Source organism: Vulpes vulpes, chromosome 10, assembly GCF_048418805.1.
Source record: "Vulpes vulpes isolate BD-2025 chromosome 10, VulVul3, whole genome shotgun sequence".
Lineage (NCBI taxonomy): Eukaryota > Metazoa > Chordata > Mammalia > Carnivora > Canidae > Vulpes > Vulpes vulpes.
Genome location: NC_132789.1, coordinates 18,643,472 through 18,665,344, shown reverse-complemented (window position 1 = coordinate 18,665,344; position 21,873 = coordinate 18,643,472). Strand labels below are relative to the sequence as shown.

General features: G+C 47.1%; 1 protein-coding gene across 5 annotated transcripts in view; it reads left to right on the top strand.

Moving 5' to 3' along the window:
* The window catches only part of SSH1 (slingshot protein phosphatase 1), a 60,862-nt gene that overhangs the window by 7,598 nt on the left and 31,391 nt on the right, over positions 1-21,873 (top strand). For 3 of the 5 annotated variants that reach the window (XM_072723016.1, XM_072723017.1, XM_025986654.2), the window contains exon 3: positions 19,387-19,490. In XM_072723016.1, the coding sequence (XP_072579117.1) occupies positions 19,387-19,490 (104 nt within the window). Of the gene's footprint in view, positions 1-15,581; positions 15,847-19,386; positions 19,491-21,873 lie in introns of those variants that run through there. The other 2 variants (XM_025986653.2, XM_072723018.1) reach the window with 2 other exon arrangements.

The following is a 21,873-nucleotide window of genomic DNA, read 5'->3' as shown; positions in this document are numbered from 1 at the left end:
AAAATCTGGGGCTAACAGGATATTCCTCTCTTCTCTCCCTCTGTCTCTACCCTTAATTGAAACTTTTCATATTTTGGCTCATCCAAGGAGTTCTGATCGACTCAGCAGTAGCCAGGAAATGGCCGAGTCACATGGGTGGGTCTTCTGTGTCTCAGTTGCTCTTCTTTCCCACCTCCCCCTGGTGGCACCATTGCTCAGGTCCCCATACCTCCTGTGTTCTGTGTCAGGCCGTCATCCCGTCCACCCCTGCTTCCTGCCCAGGTTTTCTTCCCCGCAGTCAGATGGATGCAGTCTTGAAGCACCCCTGTGCTTCTTGCTGTGGTTCCATCTTTCCTGCTTTCTACCTTGCCCCCTGTTGCTGCCCTCCCCCCAGCTCTTGCACATGCTGTGTTCTAATCCCACTTCTGGGCCATGCTCTTTCTTGAAGCCAGGTTCATTTTCCATTGGCCCCGGTGCTCACAGCCAGCACAGCAGTCCACCCCCAGCATTTGTGACTTCTCTCTGTCTGGTGAGTAGCTCTTAGATCATCTTTGTGGGCCAGGTTCCACACCTGCCTTGTGTGGCACCTACATGTGCTCTCAGCCCTCACATTGGTGGTGCTTCCCTTGGGGTCTGGGCCTTAGTTCTCTGTCTGTGCATGACACTTCAACACTTTCAGTATGGTGACTTTGTTCTGGCCCTGCAGTCAGTTGCATATCCATATGGGAAAGAGTGAGGTGCCGAGGAGACAGCGTGGGATTTGGAGCCAGGCAGACATAGGTTCAAGATCAGGCTCCTCCCCTAGCGGCTGACCTCTGTGACTTACTGCCCTTCCAAGGGTCTTTTTCATTCCATTGACAAAATGGATACGACTAGGACCATTTAGGGCCGCGGAGTAGCTGGGCCGGAGCTCCTCGCACAGAGCCAGGCTTACAAAAGACCACAAGAACCATCGCCGACGTCTGGTCGTCATAAGATGTCCGCGTTAGTGTTAGTCCATAGCCCAGACTTACAGACCTTGACTTCCTGTGGGTGCGGTGTCTGCTGTCCTGCTGGGCCCCTGTGTGACCTGCAGCAGCCCCGGTCCTTGTACCAGCAGCATCCTTGTAAGATGCAAGTAGGAAGGCACTGTCTGCGAATCAGGGTTATAATGCAGACAGTTTCTCTGAGGGCCTTCCAGGAAACACCTCAGGAGCAGATCACCTCGGGACCAGAACGAAGCTGACTGATGGAGAGCAACAGAGACCTAGTTCCCTGTGTCCTTTCCCCTGCCCTCCACATGCACAGACTGTCGCCGGTCTCCAGCAGTACCCTTCTGGAAGCTGTGCCGTTCAGACTGTGGGAATTGGTGAGCAGATGGCTTTGCTGGCAGCACCTCCTGGCTCCCTTGCCATCCTGGGAGCTGCCCCAGGCTGGCATGAGACGTAAGTGCTTGTGTGCCAGGCAGGGCCCTGGGGAGTGAATATGGTTGTGTGGTTTCCAGAGGGTGGATCAGGAGTGAATGTTTTTTGTTGTTGTTGTTTCCATCTAGAGTTTCCAAGTCAAGCGTATGAAAATGTTCATTAGAGTTCTTTTAATTTTTTTTCTTGCCTACCCAAGCAAACATTTGGGCCAAGGCGGCAGGACTTTGTCTTCTCTGTTTTATCTGGTGTCCGGGGGTAAACTGTAAACTCCCTGCGCCTCTGCCTTTCCCTCCATGCTCCCTTCCCCTTTGGATCTTGACCTTGAATTCTCCCTGGAGGACCTACTTTCCTTATAACTGCGTGAAATGTGGTTGTGCCTTACCTCCCTCCCCCACAGCATTGGGGTGGGGTGGACGTGGTGGGTGTGTACTTGCTCTGCAGACCCTGCTTCCCCTGCTCCATTCAGCACCCCATCTGTTATGCCTGTCCACTCTTGGGGTTCCTCTCTGCCTTTCTCAACCAACGGTTTCTTAGTCTGGAGTTTTCAGCTCTGGTGATAATCTGTCCAGGTAAGTCCTGCCAAGGGGCATCAAGCATCCCTTGCATCCCAGCTATGCACCAGATCACTGTATTGGTTAGCAATTGCTGTTTGGGGTAACGAGTTACCCTAAACCTAGCAGTCCAAAACAATTTCTGGTTATCATCTCACAGTTGCCAGGGTCAGGAATCTGGACATGGTTTAGCTGGGTCCTCTGATTGGGGTCTCACATGGGTGTAGTCAAGGTGTTGGCCAGGGCTAGGGTCTTATCTGAGCTTCTGGTTCTCAGCCAGGCTTAGGTCATTCTTGGCTGAATTCCTTTTCTTGCAGCTTTGGAGGTCATTGTGGGTTGTTCTTCAAGGCCAGCAGGAGGATCTGCTGCTGTGGAATCTTGTAATGGAATGCAATCACAGGAGTGACCATCCTGTCTCATTTACCGTACAGTGTAATCTGAAGGGAGCAACTGTCCTGTCCTATTCCCTGGTCTCACCACACTCAGGATAAGGGCTCACCCAGGGTACCTGCAACCGGGACAGGGATCTTGGGCCATCTCAGAATTCGGCCCAGTTGCCTCAACCTGTGGGAGTTCTTGAGATGCCCCAGCCTGTGGGTACATTACATAAAGGTGATGTCAACTGGGAGATGTTTGGTCCTCAAGGGAAGAGGTCTGGAGTACCAGTGATCCCTCAGGGTTTGACCATCATACCAGTGAATGCCACATTCTTTCCGCTCAGCGCCCACACACTTATTCTCACTTTCAGGTTTGGGATCTCTTGGATTCACCCCCACTTTGAATATTTTGTCCTCTGAAATACCACCTGCACTGATCCAAGTATCTAAATGTCCCCCACTAGCAGAGCTAGCTGCATAATTTGAGGGGCCCGTATAGAATGAAAATTATGGAGACCTTTGGTAAAAAATGGTTAGGAATTTCAAGATGGTACAAGCAGAGCTAACTAAGCATGAGGCTCTCCTGAGCCCCGGTCCTTCTTGGCCTCAACCCTCACAGCACCTGGCACACACTGGATGGGCCATCGACTTTTCTGTGTTCTTTTTCACGTGGAAGAACTCAAAAGTGCTCTTGGATGACATACAGAATGCTAAGGACAGAGAACCTTCCTTCCACTTCCCCCGGCAGTTTGACAACATAGGCACACAGAAGTTGCAGTACCCCCTGTCCTTACCTGTCTGCGTATGAGCCATTTATTCAACAGATACTTACTGGGCACCTACTCTGCACCAGCCATTGTTCTAGGGACTGGGAATCTAGCGACAAACAAGGCAGATCTCTGCCCACATGGCTGACATGCTGTGGGGGAGACAAGGCAGTAAGGGAGATGAACAAATATGTTAATAGCGTGTTAGTAAGTGCTAGGGGGAGAAAGTAAAAAGGAGATGGAAAATCTGGAAGGGAACCTCCAAACACACTCTGCTCTGTGAGTCGCCAAACGTGAGTCATTTCATTTAACCCACGCAGGCATCCTGTAAGGAAGGCAACATCTTGATTCCCCTCCTCTGGATTAGAAGAGTGAGCTTTGGAGACGTTACCCGGCCTGATTTCATGCAGTACAAAGTGGTAGAGGCTCAAGGTCCTATGAGCAAGGTTCCAAACCCGGTGCCTGCACATGGTAAACAGGAGCTGATACTGTCATCCCCCCAGGTGCTTGCCCAGTGACTACTGGGGAAGGGGGATATACTATCATTCTCTCTCTTAGTGGCGTTTAGGGTGGGTGGGGGGGGTGTCCTGCAACTTGCTTACGGTGGGACCGCTAGGGTCCAAGCAGCAAGAATGGGTGGGCTCCTTCCTCTCTGGCTCCTGGTGAGAACTCTGAGCCATGGGCAGAAGAGCTAGTAGAAACGGCTCTTGAATTTGGGGGGTGAGGACAGGTTTTGAAGGCAGAGACAACGGAGCCACCCAGGCGTCCCTCTTTTTTTTTTTTTTTTTTTTTAAGATTTGTTCCATTCAGTTTAACTCAGGTGTTCTTCATGGTGTGTTGGGACATTTGATTTTCAAATCAGAATTTTCCTTTGAGGGACACCTGGGTGGCTCAGCGGTTGAGCGTCAGCCTTCAGCTCAGGGTGTGATCCTGGGATCCAGGATCGAGTTCCACATCGAGCTCCCTGCATGGAGCCTGCTTCCCCCTCTGCCTGTGTCTCTGCCTCTCTCTCTGTCTGTGTGTGTGTGTGTCTCTCATGAATAAATAAATTGTTAAAAGAAAAAGAATTTTTCTTTGGGACATGTTAAATTTATTGTTAGAAAAATTCCTCCTTGAGTGAGGACAAATAAGGACAGAGGGAAAGTTAATTTGATTCTGTTGGAACTTAATTAAACTTATTATTAAGGTTAACTTGAATTTTGCTCAGAGTCTAGTAGGTTCATTAAGCTTTCAAAATACAGTACTTAGGCTTCAGAAGAATGCCATGGGGCCCTGGTCTCCTTCTCATGCACTGAGTGCATCAGGAGAGCATGTGTACACACCGGGAATGCTTGAGCCAGTCTTGCTTTATGGTTGACACTGGTACCAGCAATCACCCTTGTGGTAAGTGGAACAAAGCTGTGAGAAAGAGTCAGAAAAAGCTAGGTTCTGTCCTGAGAGGTATCATTTGTTGTGCAACCTTAGACAGGTTACTAGACATCTCCTGGGCCTCCACTTACTCCTTTGTCAAGTGGAGATAAGATTAGATTGTGGCTCCCAAACCTGAAAATGAGAGTCCTCAGACCCATCCATCTTGTACTATGTTACAGTGTACTTCTTTTCCTTCCCTGTCGATTTTAACAGATTGCCCAGTCTTTCTCTTTTATTTCAACACTGAGGTCAAGGTCATATATTTGTAGGGCATCTAGTCAGGTCAGGGTTATGGTCTGACCCTGATATGGAGAACAGTGGTGTGGCCTCTGGGAGGAAGTGGACCCTTTGCTCAGACTCATCTGCTTCTCAGCAGAGCCCTAGGCCAGCCACACTTCGCTCTCAGAAGCCGGCTAGAAAGAAAAGACTCCAGCCTTGGAACTTGCCTTTGGCGCACATTGTACTGTGGTCAGACCTCTGGATTTGGACAGCTTATTAGAAAATTCCTAAGACTAGGAGAATATCCAAAACAAGTCGTTCTGCTTCAAGGAAGACTGCAATAAGAAAACAGGATTAATCAAAAGAGGATTAATCAGAGTCAGGAGGAGCCATTTTCAAGGCAAGCAAGTGATCGGGTTAGGTTGGGGCATGATTGTGAGTCCCACTGTGGGGTGGGGACAGTACCATGACAAATCTCATGCGGGAGGTAGTGCACCATTGGGGAAGCCAGCTGGCCCGCCCACTGCACCCCCAGAATCGGAGGAAGATGGCAGGCTGTCATGTAAATCACAGAGGGCTAACAGGCAGGCCTGTGCCCAGCCGGATCAGGGCCTTCAGGTCAGGGTACAGCCCTTGGCACCTGGTTGCCTGTGTGACTGTGGTCTGGGGACAGCCACCTGCCCTCCCCGAAACTAAGGAAAAGTCTTTCTCACTCTTAGGGACCTTAAGGAGGCTTAGGGAGAGTCTTACTGCATGTGCGGAGTCCTTGCTGATACTGCTAGACACATGGTAGCTGTTTGGGGTTTTTTTAGCTGTTATTTTCATTGATGGTAGTGAGTGCCAGTTCCTGCAGCTGCCTGTCCTGACCTTCCCCTCCAGAGATTCCCAGTTCCACCACAAAAGACCAAAAGGTCAACCAAGTGGAATTCAAGAGGAGAAACCACCAATGTGTGACCTCTTTCCCTCCCAAGTTCTTGTACCAGGCCTTTATCTGGGGAGCATCATATCTTGTGATCGTACCTTGTGTGCCTTTATTTTTACAGATTTGGTTTTTTTTGTTTTGTTTTTTTAATTTTTTTTACAGATTTGGTTTTTAATGGCTACTTTGAAGTTATTTTTAAGAAGATTTTACTTCAAAGAAGCAGTTCTGTGTTAGGGAATGTCTGATGCTTTCGCTGCTGGAGGCCACCCTGCCCTGGCAGGAGTTAACTCACAGTCAGGTCTTGGCAGGTGTTTGGCAAGAGTTCTTGAGGTGTATTTCCCCATCTAGGCCTAGCCGAAATTCCCACAAGGTGGGATGTGGTTTGGAGAGGGCCAGGCCAGCTGCCACCTCTGGATATCACTTGTCATTTCCCATATGTCCAAGCCCATCTGTCCTGTGCCTGGTCTGTTGCAGGTGGAAGTTTGGGAGTGGCTCTTTAGGTTGGGGTTGAGGCCATTGAACCATGAAGCAGGAGGGCTCCCTAAGGAGCCGGCTCTAGGCCTCGGGCACCCTTGTGCCAATCCCGTCTTGTAGGGTGGGAGGGAGAAGTGTCTCTTGTGAGGCAGCCTGGTAATGGAGGCAGCTTTTTTTATTTTATTTTATTTTATTTTTATTTCTTTAAGATTTTATTTATTCATGAGAGACACACACACACACACACACACACACACAGAGAGAGAGAGAGAGAGAGAGGCAGAGACACAGGCAGAGGGAAAAGCAGGCTCCATGCAGGGAGCCCAACGTGGGACTCAGTCCTGGGTCTCCAGGATCAGGCCCTGGGCTGAAGGCGGCACTAAACCACTGAGCTACCCGGGCTGCCCTGGAGGCAGCTTTTGAATTATTTGCTTTATTTATCAATTCAACCAACATATAGATATTTGGTGTGTATATATTGGGTTCTGTGATGAAGGCTGGATGTTCTTTGTTAAATAAAAAAAAAAAAGTCCTCACCCACCATAGGCAATATGTGTATGCTGTGTCTGCCATAGTTTTGTCCAAAGGGGATTTGAAGCACCTTATAAAATTCTTAGAAAACAAATATAATTTAAAATTAATGAGAAAAGTGGGACATAGGGAAAGTAGAGGAAAATAAGATGAAGCCAGGAAAGGATTCATCTGTGGAATGCACAGCGTATCCTTGGTACAGTTAGCAGACCGTGGCACCAGATGTGACTTTGAGCTTCCTAGTAGTCAAAACAAAGAGAGAAACAAGATCAGCTGTGTGATTCCTGCTATTCCTTAAAATACTACCAGGTCAGTTCCTCTGAAGAACTCTTCCTGATGGACACTTCTGGGTGTTCATAAGAAGACCTACTGTGGTTGGGTGGATAAGCAGGTTATCTTGGATTTAGCCCTGAGGCCTACAGAGGGAGCTGATGTTACGGGGCCGGCCCACCAATTAACCTGGGTATTTGTGGTCTGGAGAGGTGAGGTCAGCGGCAATACTCAGTGCCAAAGCTGCTGGCCGCCCCAAACATTGAAAACAGGATGCTGAGTCACATCCTGCAGGCCTGTAGCATCCTGACTTCATGTGCCCTTCACAATGGGAGGCTCGCATGGGCAGGTTGGCCTCCTGCTGCTGTTTCAGAAGTATGGTCTCAAGCAGGAAAACGCTAAAATTAGGTTTTACATGGGTCAGGGCTGTGTGTGCACGAAGCCCTCAAACTCTGGAGTACACAGAGACCAGGAGGAGCCAGCAGAGCAGTTTCCCATCATTCGCTACTGCCTCATGCACAAAGCAAGGCTATCTCCATCCCGGGAAATGCAGAGAGGGAAAAGCATTCTAAGGCTGTTAGAGATCTCCAACTGGTGAGGGTAAAAAAGTCTCCAAAAGATTGAAGAGGAAAGCTGTGAAGTAGGCCAGTGGCAATGACTGATAAAGTAGTCTGAAAAGTTTTTATCATCTGCTAATAAAAGTTACAAGTAGTGTTTTCCCAAAATCCAACCAACTGGACATTGTCCCCAAAATTTTTTAGATTTTGAAACAATATAAAACTTACAGGAAAGTTTATAAAATGTAGAGCAAAGATAGCACAAAACTTTTTTCTGAACCATTTGAGAGTCAAGTTGCCTATCGTCACCCTTTTGCATACAGGCAAAGACCTACAAAGCAGACCATTGGCCCTTGACCCTGACTCATTACCACCATCCCACCCTCAAGGTCTGCCATTTGACTCAATAACCTCCTTTGTAATAGAAGGGTCCAGTTCAGGATTGCATGTTGCTTGTAGGTGTCCTGTATCTCCTTCATTCTAGCGCATTTCCCCCATCTTTCTTCAAGTCTAATGAACGGGATACTTTTGCAGGGGATAGGCCTATCATTTTGTAGAATGTCTCTCAGTTTAGCTTTGCGTGGTATTCTCTGGAGATTAGATTTGGGTGGTGTATCTTTGGCAAGAATAGCACAGAAGCAATACTGTGTATTTCTTGAGTCTCACTGGGTGGCACATGATTTCATTTTGTCCAGTTTCTGGTGACGTTCACTCTGGCATCATGGTGAGTTTTGTGTGGCTTTTTTACTATATGATTATTCTTTTCCACTTTATCGTTCAGAGGTATTTCTTGAGGGCGATACTTAGAAATGATGTTAATCCCATCCCCCACGTTTGTTTGTATCTGTAGAGACTCATGTTTGTCTGTTTTACTCCATGGTTTATAATCCATTGGTTGTATCGTTGACTTCAAAGTCTCCGACTTGGTCACTAGGGTCACATTCAAGCTGGCTTCTGTGACCCCTGACATGTCCCTGCCATCCTTCAGCACAGCCTTGCTTTCAGACACCAGATGTTCCAGACCTCAGCTCGTACTTTCTGTGCCCCATGCCTGGAATCAGTCTTTTGTTCAAGGGGCCCTGATTCTGTATAGTGGAGAATGGAATTTAGAAGGTGTGCTTATTACTGTGGGAGTGTTCCCCCACTCCAGCCCTCTTAGTGGGCAGAATTAGGAAATATATGTATATATGTGCACATACACAGCTGCATCTCTAGTTTCTTTTTTTTTTTTTTTTTTTTTTTTTTTTTGCATCTCTAGTTTCTAAGTAATTTTGGGAACCATGGGTTTGGACTGCTACGTTCCTCTGATCCAACATCTCATGGTTCCTTCTCATTTTCTCTCCCTATGTATTTGTAGCTCCCTTCTCTGACCATCAGAAACGTATTTCCAAATTGTCCCTAATACATTTGCTCGTTTGATGGGTCTCCCTGGCTCTAACCAGCTTCCCGTCTCTGCAACCACCTCTCCTCTGCTTAGATACCATTCCAGTTCTTCTCACCACACCCCTCCCCGACTCAGATGCCTGCCTGGCTCTATCCTCCAAATGGTTTTGGGTCTGAATTACTGGAGAAGAGAAGTCAGCATTTTTAATGATGCTTTTCTGAGGTCTAGTACGTCAGAGTCCTACTCTTGCACTTTGGGCCATGTGAGCATGAGCAAGCAGCTCAACCTCTCTGAGGCTCTGTTTCCCTCAGAGATAGACACCAAGAACTAGGTTAGTTAATACATATAAATTGCTTAGCATGACAGTCAGCAAAGATGTTCACTGTTAGCATTACACTCAGTGAGTGCACACTGCCTTTTGGGCCCTCGGAAATCCCCAGATGGAGAAGTCCTCATTCTAGTTGTCAAGACACTCATGGTGAGGTGGAGAACTCAGTTGTGTTGTTCAATGCCCTTGGTTGCCCAGAGGACCTGACCACCAGGTGACTGTATCTCTACTTAGAGCCTTTACGTGGTGAGTCTTAGGTGGCTAGTGCATCCTGTGGGTGGTGAGCACTCTGTGCCCCAGGTGCTCAGAGATTACCAAGGAGAGTTAGTCATGTGGTGCTTTGAGACTGAAAAGGAAGCCAGCTCGGTGAGTTTGTGAGTATTTACTTAGAATCTACTGTATGTCAGGTGAGGAAGGAGCTTTAGAAAATTACATGTGTTCTGGCCCTGTAGTCCCACTGTGAAGTTCAGATACACTGACATGAGGATAACTGCACCATAAGTTATTAGTAAGTATGTCTGGAAACATAGGTAGGGAACCAGGGGCCTCAGGTTCCTATCACTTCTTAGGTATATGACCTTGGACAATTGACTTAAGCTCTAAGCCCCAGCTTCCTTACCTGCAAGAAGAGAGAAGGTGCTATCAGATGTTAAAAAGGAAGAGCCACAGCTGGCAGCTGGGGAGGCAAGGGAGGGCTTCCCAGAGAAGGTGTGAACGCTGGCAGGTGGGCGCGAGGTGGGGAGGCAGACGGGAGAGAAAGAAGGCAGTGAGCTGAGGCCAGGGTAGAAGATTTGATGAAGACGACCGCACAGAGAGAAAGCAGAGAACGTGTGGAGTATGGGAGGAACCGTGTACAAGCTAGCATGAGGAAGGTTTTTATTATAAATCACTTTTTCTGATTTTTTTATGAGCTCCTTGAGGTCAGAGAGCGTCAGCTGAATGAAACTGAGGTTAGCAACATATAATGGCTGATTGTAGCTACCAGAGAAAGCTAGCAGAAGCAGGTTGGACTCTACACATAATGTGTCGTTGAAAGTTCTGGAGCCGGGAATGACGTCACAGGAGCTGTGGTTAGGACCTGTATGGTGGATTAGAGGCCAGAGGTCCCTGCCCTGACTCTCAGCAGGCAGAGAGCTCTTGAACCTGTGCCGACTCCACTAGAGCTGCTTGCCGCTTGCAGCTCATTAAACTTGAATTGCATTAGAATGAATAAAATGACAAATTCAGTTAATCAGTCACACTCACCACACTGTAAGTGTTCAGGAGGCGCCTGTGGCTGGTGGCTCCTCTCTGGGACAGTGCAGGTAGAGAGTGTGTCCCACTCTGTTGCAGGGATGTTCGGAGAACCCAGCATAGAGCCAGGTGTGCAGCAGGGGCCCAGGGGTGAGGTGGGTGTTTTGTGGCTCCCCGGGACAAGCAGGGCCTGAGCTAGAGTGGTGACTGAGGGACCGGGGAGGAAGGGACCACTGGTAAGTTTAGGACTCAGCACCCAGTGAATGTGGGATGGGGCTGCATACCAAAAAGAAAGGGCGAAGGACCTGGGACCATTGAGATTATCTGTCCTTGGAATTTTTGCGTTGTTTCAAAAACATTTCCTCCATGTGCCTGTTATTTCTGGCTGGCTATGTTGTCTTTGCTGCCACTGCATTTCCAGCACAATGCAGCCTTTGTGGCTTCTGCCCTCCTAAGGGGGCTTGGATCCTGGTATCCCAGATGTTCAGAGGAAGATAGCACTAGTAGGAGCTTCTAAGGGCAAGGGGGCCTGAGGGCTCTTGGGCGGGGCAAGGATGTGGGGCATGAAGGAAGCATCTGAAGGTTTGGAGAGTCAACTCCAGGCCCATCATTTGCAGTCTTTCGTATACAGGGCGGGGGCAAAATCCTGCTTCTGCGAACTTTCTGGCATATTCCTGGTAGGAGCTGCTTGCTCCTACCCGTTGATATGAAGGAGAGCTGTGTAGCTGGCTTCGGAGAATGTCTCTTACAGTTTGAAATACTTATGGACATTCCTTCTCTGTGAGAAAAGCCTACGCCTTCTAGCCAAACAATACATGCCCCAGCAGCAGAGACATTTGTACCGAGCCCTGCCAGCATTTCTTGCCTGTGACCCCGTTCCCTAAGTAGAATGCCCTGCAGAGCTGGAATTTCCCTGTCCTCAGCATTATGAGTGTAGGAGAGCATTTGGAGAGCTCTGGCCGGTAGGTGCTCAGATGGGTTACTTGTTTCCCTGTGCTCTGAAGAATGGTATTTGGGACAAGGCCGTGCCAGGGGCACTGTGAGGCATAAGTGAAGAAGGACAGGGCCTTGGCACAACTCTGGGGTCTTGGTGACTTTTGAACATGAGTTCAGAAGGACTTGAGGGAGAGCAAATAGCAAGTCTTCCATCTTTCCGTCTTCGTACTCTGCTTTGCTGGGAGTGGAGTCTGAATCCATGCAGACCCCCACCAATAGGGGTTTTGAGGCAGAGCTATATCCACCCAGCTTTGCCCACCGTTTCTGGTGCCACAGGTTAGGCCGTCGTGCCCTCTGACCCAGGCATCCTGCAGCAGGGGTGCCAAACGTGGAGCTTCTCGGTCCAGTTCTGCCGCTTTGTAGACATGTGACCGTAGACAAGTCATCCACCTTCTCCGTCTTGATTCCTTCAGGAGAAGGATGAAATTGTAAGAATTAAGTGAAAAAAAAATGGAGGGGCAAGCTCTCTGAAAACTGTAGAGCACCATTCAGGTTAAAGGTATCATTAATATTTTATCTATTTGTTTAAAACCACATTCATTGAGTACTATTGGCGTACTAAGCATTTGGGTGCTGATAACTTATGTTGATGGGGTGATGGCTTAACTTTAGGCCCAAGGTTAGGTTCTTAACTTTGCATATTCTGAAACTTGAATGTTATTAGTATACTTAGGGATGGTCAAGTTCTGAGAAACCAACTTATGCTAACTAAACTTACACGGAACTGACTTGTAAACCAGAACAGACGTTTATGAATTCACAGTGGGGCCTTTTACAACAGAGACCAAATCTTCTCTGTTCGTTATGGGGTATGTCTAACACAACTCCCTACTCTCCTGCTCTCCACTCCCCTCTTCTGCGTTCACTGATCCTTGCCCAGCTTGGTGTTGTTTTTTCCAGAAAGATCTTGGAAACCCAGGCTGCGCTGGGCGCCCATCCCCCGTGTATATGCATTTGTGCATATGGGCATGCGTGTGCAGCGCCCTATATAACCCTCTTCTGTGGAACCTGCTGCATCACATTACAGTTATTATCCTACATCTGTCTGACCCCCTGGAATGTTATGTCGCTTCAAGGCAGGAAGGCAGGAGCCATGTCTTTTATTTCCTCATTCCCAGGACTTAGCACTGACCAGCAAATATTATTTCATCTAAATGGAATTATTATTATTTTTTAAGATTTTACTTATTCATGAGAGACAGAGAGAGAGAGAGAGAGAGAGAGGCAGAGACACAGGCAGAGGGAGAAGTAGGCTCCATGCAAAGAGCCCGATATGGGACTAGATGGGGCTCCAGGATCATGCCCTGAGCCCAAGGCAGGTGCTAAACTGCTGACCACCCAGGGATCCCCCATCTAAATGGAATTAATGGAAACTCCCCTCTGGAGCATTCATTGGCTTTTCTGTGGTGACAACTTTACATTCGTTGCTTCCCTCCCCCCGCCTAGTTGTCATCACATTTGCTAGACAAACCACAGTCCCCTCAGCCGTCACTGTGCAGGGCTGAGTGAATCGAGAGTTGATTTCCCCATAGAAGTAGTTCAGTTCATTTCAGACAGTCCTGTCAGTTTGGGATTCTTTTCGGAGCCTAATGCTTTGGGCTTCGATTCTCTGATTTTGAATGAGATGGAGCATTAGAAATACTAAAATCATTTCATTTAGTAACTTTCTGTTTTCTCATCTGTAAGATGAGAATGATGACGTCTACTCAGCTTACCTGGAAGAGTTTCATGAAGATCAAGTGCCTGACGTTAGCCACAATGCTTTGTCCACAGCAGAGCCTGTCCCAGGGCTGATGTGTCAGTTTTGTTACTGTCATTTCGTATCATAATGTGGGGCTGCCTTTCAGTGGTCAGGACCCTGTGACTGAAAGTGTTTGGTAGAAGATGGGCCCGTTTATATGCTAACCTGTTTGGCTGCTTCAAGGAGCGTATTATTTTTTCACCCAGCAAGATCTTCCCTCATTGCACCGAATTGTGTCTACTCTCTTTCTGAGAGGGCCCTGCATTTTTATTGGTGTTATTTTTCACCAGCAGAAGACATTGATTGCATCCCTACTGTAACCATACTGTGTGACATCCATGTCAGAAGCCAGTTTTCTGTGTCTTCTGTTATGAAGTTCAGGGGTTCTAACTGCATCAGGAGCAAAGCTTCCAGAACTTCTTAAAAAGCAGATGCCTGGACTTACTGCAGATGTTTTGCATTAGAATCGGCCGAGGCCGGACCTGGGCATGACTGTGTTTTAGAAGTATTATACGTTTTTCAGATGTATAGCCAGAGTTGGGAATCGGGCAGTAGTATATTATTCTGTGGTATGGTGTTTCTAAACCTCACATTTCCGTTTTTCAAGGAATTGTGTTTCTGAGTGACTTAGCACACACCCAAGCCACCCGAACATAGACCCATTCCTTAAAGCGGTTGATTATTTTTACCTTTATCGACACTTGGGCAGGCTTGGCTTCACATGGTACTCCTCTGCCTGCAGATATTTGGCTGTTGAAGATGAACAGAACCCTGTAAGTGAATATCAGAACAAATGTGTGGTAGCACATAAATGAGAGCCCAGGAATAGGGATTCCCAGTCCACTGCCTTTTATTTTCTTAAAGCCCAGTATGCCCCAGAACCACTAAAGGAGTTGGGTAAAAATAAGGTTGTCCCTAGAGACTGTGTTTCAGGAGTTTGACCGGCTTCCTTCATTTGTCATTTGGAAAAAATGAAACCTGGCCTACAGAGCTGTGGGAGCTGGACACCACGGTGTAGCTGCGTACCTGGCACAGTCTTCTGCCACATGGCAGGCACTCCGCAGATGACAGTGCTGTTGATAGGAAGCCTGCCCAGAAGCTTGACCAGCATGGCTGTGCTGCCCACAGAACTCCTCCAGATTCCCATTTAGTACACAAGGACCAGATATCATGTCCCGCCCCACGGCTTGTGGTGGAGGCAGTGGGCAGGGTGATTGCGGTGGTGGTCCCCCTAGGCCTCCTGCCCATCCCCAGGGCTGGTGGGAGAGCTCTGATGCCAAGTCTTCTCCTGGAGTCCTGTTTCCCTGAATCATGTCTGCTGTTCTTCCTTCGCATGAAGCTTTCATCTGCTGGGGAAAAAGGGGCTGCGGACCCTATTCTGACTTCTCAGTGACATTTGCTTTAGCGTAAGCAAAGCAGCCACCCTGCAGTTAGCCACGGGGGCAGGCAGGGACAGAGGTGACATCAGGGTAATGGCTCTGATTCTCATTCGGGACTCATAGGGACGATGGGCACTCTAGGGCTTATGAAGCTGGGTGTGGACCAGAGACATTTGGGTCTAGTCCCAACTTGTAAAGATTATTATTATGCTCCTGGGCAAGCTGTAGTTTCCTCCACTGCAGAATAATTGTAGTATGTGTCCCACTTAATCCTCTTGTGAGGATTAATTTATCCTTTAGAAGCTGGGAGAAGCTTCCAGATGAGGCCTCGCCAGGAGTCTGTGCAGTGTTCCCTCCTTCACCAAGTATTCCAAACCCACCAGTTAGATGCTTTCCCCTTCCTTCTTCCGAACACCAGCAGGTCTCCTTCCTTTGGGTGCTTATTTCCATTCTGCCTTGCATGTGGCTATTTGTGGCTTTAATTTCTTTCATGGGCCAAAAGAAGCGCTGAAAACATAGTGCCCACTGGCTTCTGCTCTGCGGGTTTCAGGGTCTTGTGCCAAACTCTTGGGGACCGGGACCTGCTTTACCTTTGCAGCCAGCCCTGGCCGGCACCCCGAGCCTGTGGTTCTCAGAGTCCCTCCTGTGTGTGCACCTGCAGTTCCCTCTACCTGGATTCTCCCCCCACTTTGCCTCCTCAGGCAGTGATTAGCATGACTGAAGAATTTTCAGGATGCAAAATGCTTTGACGACTAGCTGCCCACGTACACCGTAGGGTGAATGGGTGGCGATTTGACAGAAATAGGAGTCCTTCAGTCTGTCAATTTCAACCAGAATGGGGTCCTCACTGCTTCGGGACTTGTTCTTTGGTGGCCAGCTGTTTTCCCTCACAATTTTCTACACACCCTGGTGCTTGTTCCTAAGGCCTGCAAAAAGCCGTAGGAGTAAAGTGATTAGAGGAACTTCAGCTGTTTTGCTCCCTCTGAATGGCCCTCTTTCATCTGGATATGCAGGGACAAGGGCCTTTTTAAACCCAAATATCAGGGGAAGACAAGAGTCCCACAAGGGCCATTCGCTCTCTGGGTGGGAACATCATCCGGAGCTGAGGATTCCTGCCTGCCTGCCTGCCTGCCTGCCTGTCTGCCAGAGGACTCAGGCCCCTTCCTTCCCTTTGATCGTTCTCCGGAGGGAGTGCGAAGCAGGAGCTTAGGAGCAGTTAAAGATGTGAAGCCAGCTGTCATGAACCTGTTTTATTTCACTGACTTCTGCGTCTCCCTTCAGCCGGCTCACAACTTGCACTCTTCAGAGGTTTCCAGCCCAAATTAGTACGTATCCCCACCTGATCTCTCTCTTCCTACCACGTATCGATTTCTGGATGACACTGGCTGATTATGCTTGGAGGGCTGGGGTGTTTTGAGGAGCATCGTTGGAGGTTTTCATCTGTCCTTAGTGCCGGTAGAAAACCCTAATCTTTTGTCCTCTCCCGAACTGGGCGGTGACCAGTGTCTGAGAACATATTTGTATTGCAGAGATAAAAGCTTTGGGGCGGGGGCAGGGAGGGCCCAGGCTGAACTTGTTTTTACTCTCCTAGCAAGATTTTTCTTAAAGCACTGGAGGAAAACAGTTCAGTTTTATTTGTCTAGGTCTAACTTTTCTGGAACTTCAGTCACACACTTTTTAAAGACACAAGCATTTTGGGAGAGAAGGCTGGTTTTTCTTTAGCGGGGAGGTGTGGTTTGTGGGTCTGTATTTCCTTGCTCCAAGAACCTAGTAGAGTGAGTGTGCCATCCCCAAAATGGACTCTTTTTTTCTTTTTAAAGATTTTATTTATTTGAGAGAGAATGATCGGAGCTGGGGCAGGGTGGGTGGGGGAAGCAGAGGGGAAGGGAGAAGCAGACTCCCTGCTGAGCAGGGAGCCCGATGTGGGGGGGTTCATCCTAGGACCCTGGGATCATGACCTGAGCCAAAGGCACACACTTAACCAACCAACTGAGCCACCCAGGTGCTCCCCCCCCAAAATGGATTTCTTAAAGGACATCCCCATGGCAGTACCCCAAGACTGGCAAATCACGGTACCATGCTTTGCTGTGTTAGAAACCAGGCACAGAGAACCCTCATGGAGCCTTGGCAGCAGGGGTTAGGGGGTACTGGAGGGGAAACGGTGTTCTCCTCAGCCACCCAGAAGGTGTGTGAGGCTCAAGGCCTAGAGTGAGCTCAGAGTATCTACATTTTGTTTTCATAAATCCTATGACTGCCCATGTTTCACAGCCTCTTGGCCCCATATGCGGTTACTCTCATGCTGTATCTGCTTACTGCCTCCCCAGACGCAGGGCGGGCTCACAAGCCTGGGGCAGATAATGTGCTTTGTGGGCTTCCCTGTAGCTCTTTACAGTAAACGCTTGTGCCTGATTGCCCTGAGGGCAGAGGCAGTGTTCCAGGGCGCAGTCCACATGGGCCCTGACTTCATGTGTAGATGGGGGACTCTCATTCTTTATCAGTCACAGGAACACAGAGGAGAAACTGGCCTTGTAAGCAATCACGGGGTAAAACCAGCCTATTCTTTTTTGCATTGTTCTCTTTTTTTTTTTTCCCCAAAGGAAATGTAAGGGAAACCAAGGGGAATTTTTGCCCATGATTTTCAAGGCAAAGGTCACTGTTAATGGCTGGCTGTTTCCAGAGTGTTCAGGCTTCTGGTCAATAGGGATTTTTTTTTTTTCCTTTTCCCTTTTTCTTTTTTTGTGGGGAGAGAGGACAGTGAAGGAGAGAATCTTTTTTTTTTTCTTTTTTTTGAAGGAGAGAATCTTAAGCAGGCTCCACGCCCAGCATGGAGCCAACACAAGGCTTCATCTTGTGATCCTGAGATCACGACCTAAGCCAAAATCAAGAGTCAGATGCTTGACCTGACTGAGCCACCCAGGTGTCCCCTCAGTATTTTTTTTTTAAGATTTTATTTTTAAGTAATCTCTACGCCCAGCATGAGGTTTGAACTCAAAACCCTGAGATCAAGAGTCACAGGCTTCTACTAGCTGAGCCAGCTGGGCACCCCCTTTTTCAGTACCTATAGTCCTGGGCTTCCCAGCTCTTAAAACTGGCAACACAAACATAAAGCAGGTAGAGTGGAGAGGATGGTTTGGCAGCATGGTTGGGGTTACTAAGTGAAGAAAAGCTGTACGGATATAAAGGATTGGTAAATGAAATCTACAAAACTGTCAGTAACTCAGAGGCCCAAATAAGAGAGGCAGCCTTTTCAGCCTTACCATTGGGTATTTGAGAAGCATCACTATTGTTGGCGTGAGGATTCAACCAGCAGAAGTCACAGATTTTATTGTGGACTTCATATTATACAAGATCACTGTTTTTCTGATTCCAGAAGCTGCTGAGTTCAATGTGGTGAGTTTTCTCAGCACCTAGAATTGCATGTGAGACTTAACAGAGGTTTTTATTCCAGGGGTTAGAACATTTAACTGCTAATGTTAGACATTGGGGGAGAAGGTGATGTTGCTTTTTTTATATTTACAGAAACTGACCCTGTATTTCCGTCAGGAATCGATTTTGCTTTCTGTTAAATGCACACAAAAAGTGCTGCTTTTTCTTGGAGATTTTTCCCTTCAAATCATTAATATGTGAATTGGTGGCTCGAGATTTAATGAGTTTTACAGTTCCCTTTATTGTGAACTGTGATCTTTCACAAAATTAGTAGAACTAAAATGCTTTTTCATTATAATGTAGAGTATATATCTTCCCTTACTCTGAAAATCAAAAAGATGATCCTTTTAACAAGCTAATATTTGCTCAGTATAGAAAATTTGGAAGATACCAAGAAGCAGAAAGAAGATAATCATAGGTGGTCCAGCCCTTCACCAAAGAACACTGTTAACAGTTTTAGTGCATTTAATGGGTGATTCTCAGCATTAACATTATTTTTGAATAATTGGTCATAACTAGTAGCTACATACAGCCTGTCAGTTTATATAGTCTTGATTTTTGTGTAAGCTAAAGATTTTTTTGATAGCCAAATCATGAAATTTTTGAAACTTACATTGTGACTTCTTGTGTTATATATTGAATGTAAATGTTATTTTATTGCTAGTTTAAAATAACAAAAACTGAAAAGTTCATTCTGCTGAGAAATTCATGGTGTCAACTGGAGGGTTTTTTTTTTTTTTTAAGATTTTATTTATTTATTTATTCATGAGAGAGACACACAGAGAGGCAGAGACACAGGCAGAGAGAGAAGCAGGCTCCATGCTGCGAGCCCCATATGAGGCTCAATCCTGGGACTCCAGGATCATGCCCAGGAGTCGAAGGCAGATGCACTTAACTGCTGAGCCACCCAGGCATCCGTTATAACTGGAGGTTTTTTATTGGAGTAGTGACATGGTAACCTTGACCAAGTTAAATCACCAGGTCCGGCTTTTGTTAAGATGCAAACAAATAGTGAAAGTATAACTTCCTCTTCTTAATATTCCATCAAGGAAAGGAACTGAGATCGCTGAAGTTGTAAGTCAGGGAGTCATAAAGATTCCACAGCAAGAACGTGAAAAATTCGTAAAATTCAGAGAGTTGCTCTCTATTTTCGGAAGATGTGTTACAGGGAGATCCTGTACAGTATCCTGCAGGAAGGGGCTCCAACCTTGCAAGAGCCCAAAGAACCTTGGGTGTTTTAGCCAAAGCATGAGTTCATCACAGACTCTCCGGCAGGAAGCTCATAGCAAAGATGCGGGAAGAGTGCAGTGGGAAATGATCCTAAAAGCTGTTTTGTCCCATGTGCATTGTCCACACTAAAGCTTTTCCTCTGCTGTGTGTCTTCACCCCTTTTCCTCTCTGAATTCCAGACTGACTGTGTTTGGTTTTATTCTTCCCAGCTTAAGTGAGAGCTTTTTCATGGTGAAAGGAGCAGCCCTCTTCTTACAGCAGGGAAACAGCCCTCAAAGCCAGCGAAGTCTTCAGCATCCCCACAAGCATGCAGGTAAATTGAGGTTCTTACCTTAGAACTTCTTTGCTGTGCAATGGAGGAACCTTCCCTTCCATTACTGGTAGTAAACAATTTGCTGACTGTCAAGGCCAGAGAAAATAGTGGAACACAGGCTTATCATGCCTGGTGCAAAGTAGAAGCTCTTTTCTAGAGCAGGTAAGTCATACATGTTTTCCAGCTAGCACTGAGAAGTAGTGCTCTTGGACTGTGTGTCTATGGAAGAAGTAAGGCAGTCAGCAGTGTTCTGTTTGGATGTAAAGATTTCCCACTCACAGTTCATCAGTTAACTGCAGATTTTAAGTTATGGTATGATTTTTTTTTTTTTTTTTAAACAAATGCACCAGAACATGTGATAGCCAGATGTTGTCCCCTTGAAAATAACCACCCTTGGGATGCCATGTACTTTCCCTAAGGACTCTGGTCATTTCTCTGAGCATTTGGAAAACTCTCATTTGGAGAATTTCTTTACAAGTCTTTGTCAGGGATTGGGGTGGGAAGTCTTTATTATTTAACGATGGATTTGTGTTTTGGAAGTAGAAGTGATAAAGTGGAGATCAGACCCACTTTGGGTCCATTTAGGTCCAACCACACATAAATAAGAAATGTCTCTATAGTAAAAGAGACTGGTTTTCTTAGGTGACTTGACTCTGAAACCAAAGGCAATTTGAAAAGAGGAACCAGAAGACATCCCATACAAGCGAATCTTTATAATAGGTCTGTAGCCTCTGCAGGCACTTCTTGGATGAGCAGCGCCTCTCTCATTGTGATCCGGAGAGGCCTCTGGCCCTTAGAACAACAGCAGGTGAAAGCAGCCAGCAGTTGGGGCCAGCTTTCTTGTCACTGTGATCATGTTCTCTCACCTCAAGTCATTTAGCCTCATTTTGGATCTGAGTGCCTTGGTTAGAATTTCGTGTCTTACAGTTTACAGCAAACACCAGGGATCAGTCAGTATTTTTACATACAAATCAGGGATCAAGATTTAAGTTTGTTTTCGGCTCAGAAAACAGTTCTGCATAGGGAGGCAGTGGAGTGTGGGGCAAGAATATGTGTTTTGGAGCAAGACAGACCTGGCTTCTGATCCCAGTCCTATACCTTACCGAGCAGTCACAGTTGACTTCTGAGCCTCAGTTGCCCAATCCTCACAATAGGCATCAAATAGCAGTACCTCAGGACAGAATTTAAAGTGTATGCATGTAGAGGCACCTGGTGGATCAGCTGGTTAAACGTCCAACTCCTGATCTCAGCTCATGTCTTGATCTCAGGGTTATGAGTTCCAGCCCCATGTTGGGCTCCATGCTGGGTTTGGAGCCTACTTAAAAAAAAAAAAAAAAAAAAAAAAAACTGTGCACAGAACCTGTTTACCTCCTCATGGGGGTAATCCCTCTGTGTAAGGGAGCTCTGATTATTACTACAATGATTTCGAGTACAGTAGTACTACAAACAGAACCTTCTTTCTTGAATCTCTAATGGTTCTGTCCTGTCAGGAATTTAACCATTGTTTGTGTCTTAACACAGCAAAGTGAATGCTCCAGCTTTGTTCACCCTTTGTATTTAGTGTCTCCATCCTCTGATTCAAACAGTGTTTTCATAGTGTGTGGAACTTGGGGAAGTGAGTGCAAAGCCATGTAAAAACCATAAGTCAGGCTGGTTTGTGCATCTCTGGAACATATCAGAGAGTAAGAAGAAAGCTGTAGGCCTCGTGGCTCTTCTGCCCCTGAGGACTGGAATAGCTGATGAACTCAGAAAAGCGGAGGGGAAAAAAAAAAAAGCAGAGGGATGGTATGGTGACTGTCCCAGGCTCTCAGGAAATGATCCTAGGGCAGGCACAGACTGGACTTTATGTCAATTCCTGTTTTTCTAGAATCACTGTCAAGAGCCCTGGATGGCCCACAGTCCCGGTAGTAATCCTGCAGAGCTGAGTACAAGTGAGGGTTAATTCTGCCCATGCAGAAATCATTCAGGTCATTTCAACCAGTCTCCAATCTGAGACTCTTGCTAGGGCCTCTCCTTCGGGCTTCTAGTCTCTGCTCTTTTCTCAAGTGCTGAGTGAACACTTCAACATATAGAGGCGGTGTGTGGATGCCAGACCGCAGTCGGGAGTTATGTCAGTCAGCAATTCCACATCTCCACAAGCAATCCCACTGAAAGGAGCCTATCTGTGTGAAAATGTCCCTTTCATTGGCACTCAGCAGACAAAGGGGCTTCTTTTTGCTTTCATCTGTGTGCTTCTGTGACTCAGAGTGGATGGTGGTGGGGTGCAGGCGAGCCCAGACCCAGCTGAGGTAATTGTGTGCTGTTGGGTAGAGGCAGGGGAACGAGGAACTCCGTGTCTTCCTGAAATGTGAACCGTCATCTGCCAAGTATTCCTTAGGGAAAG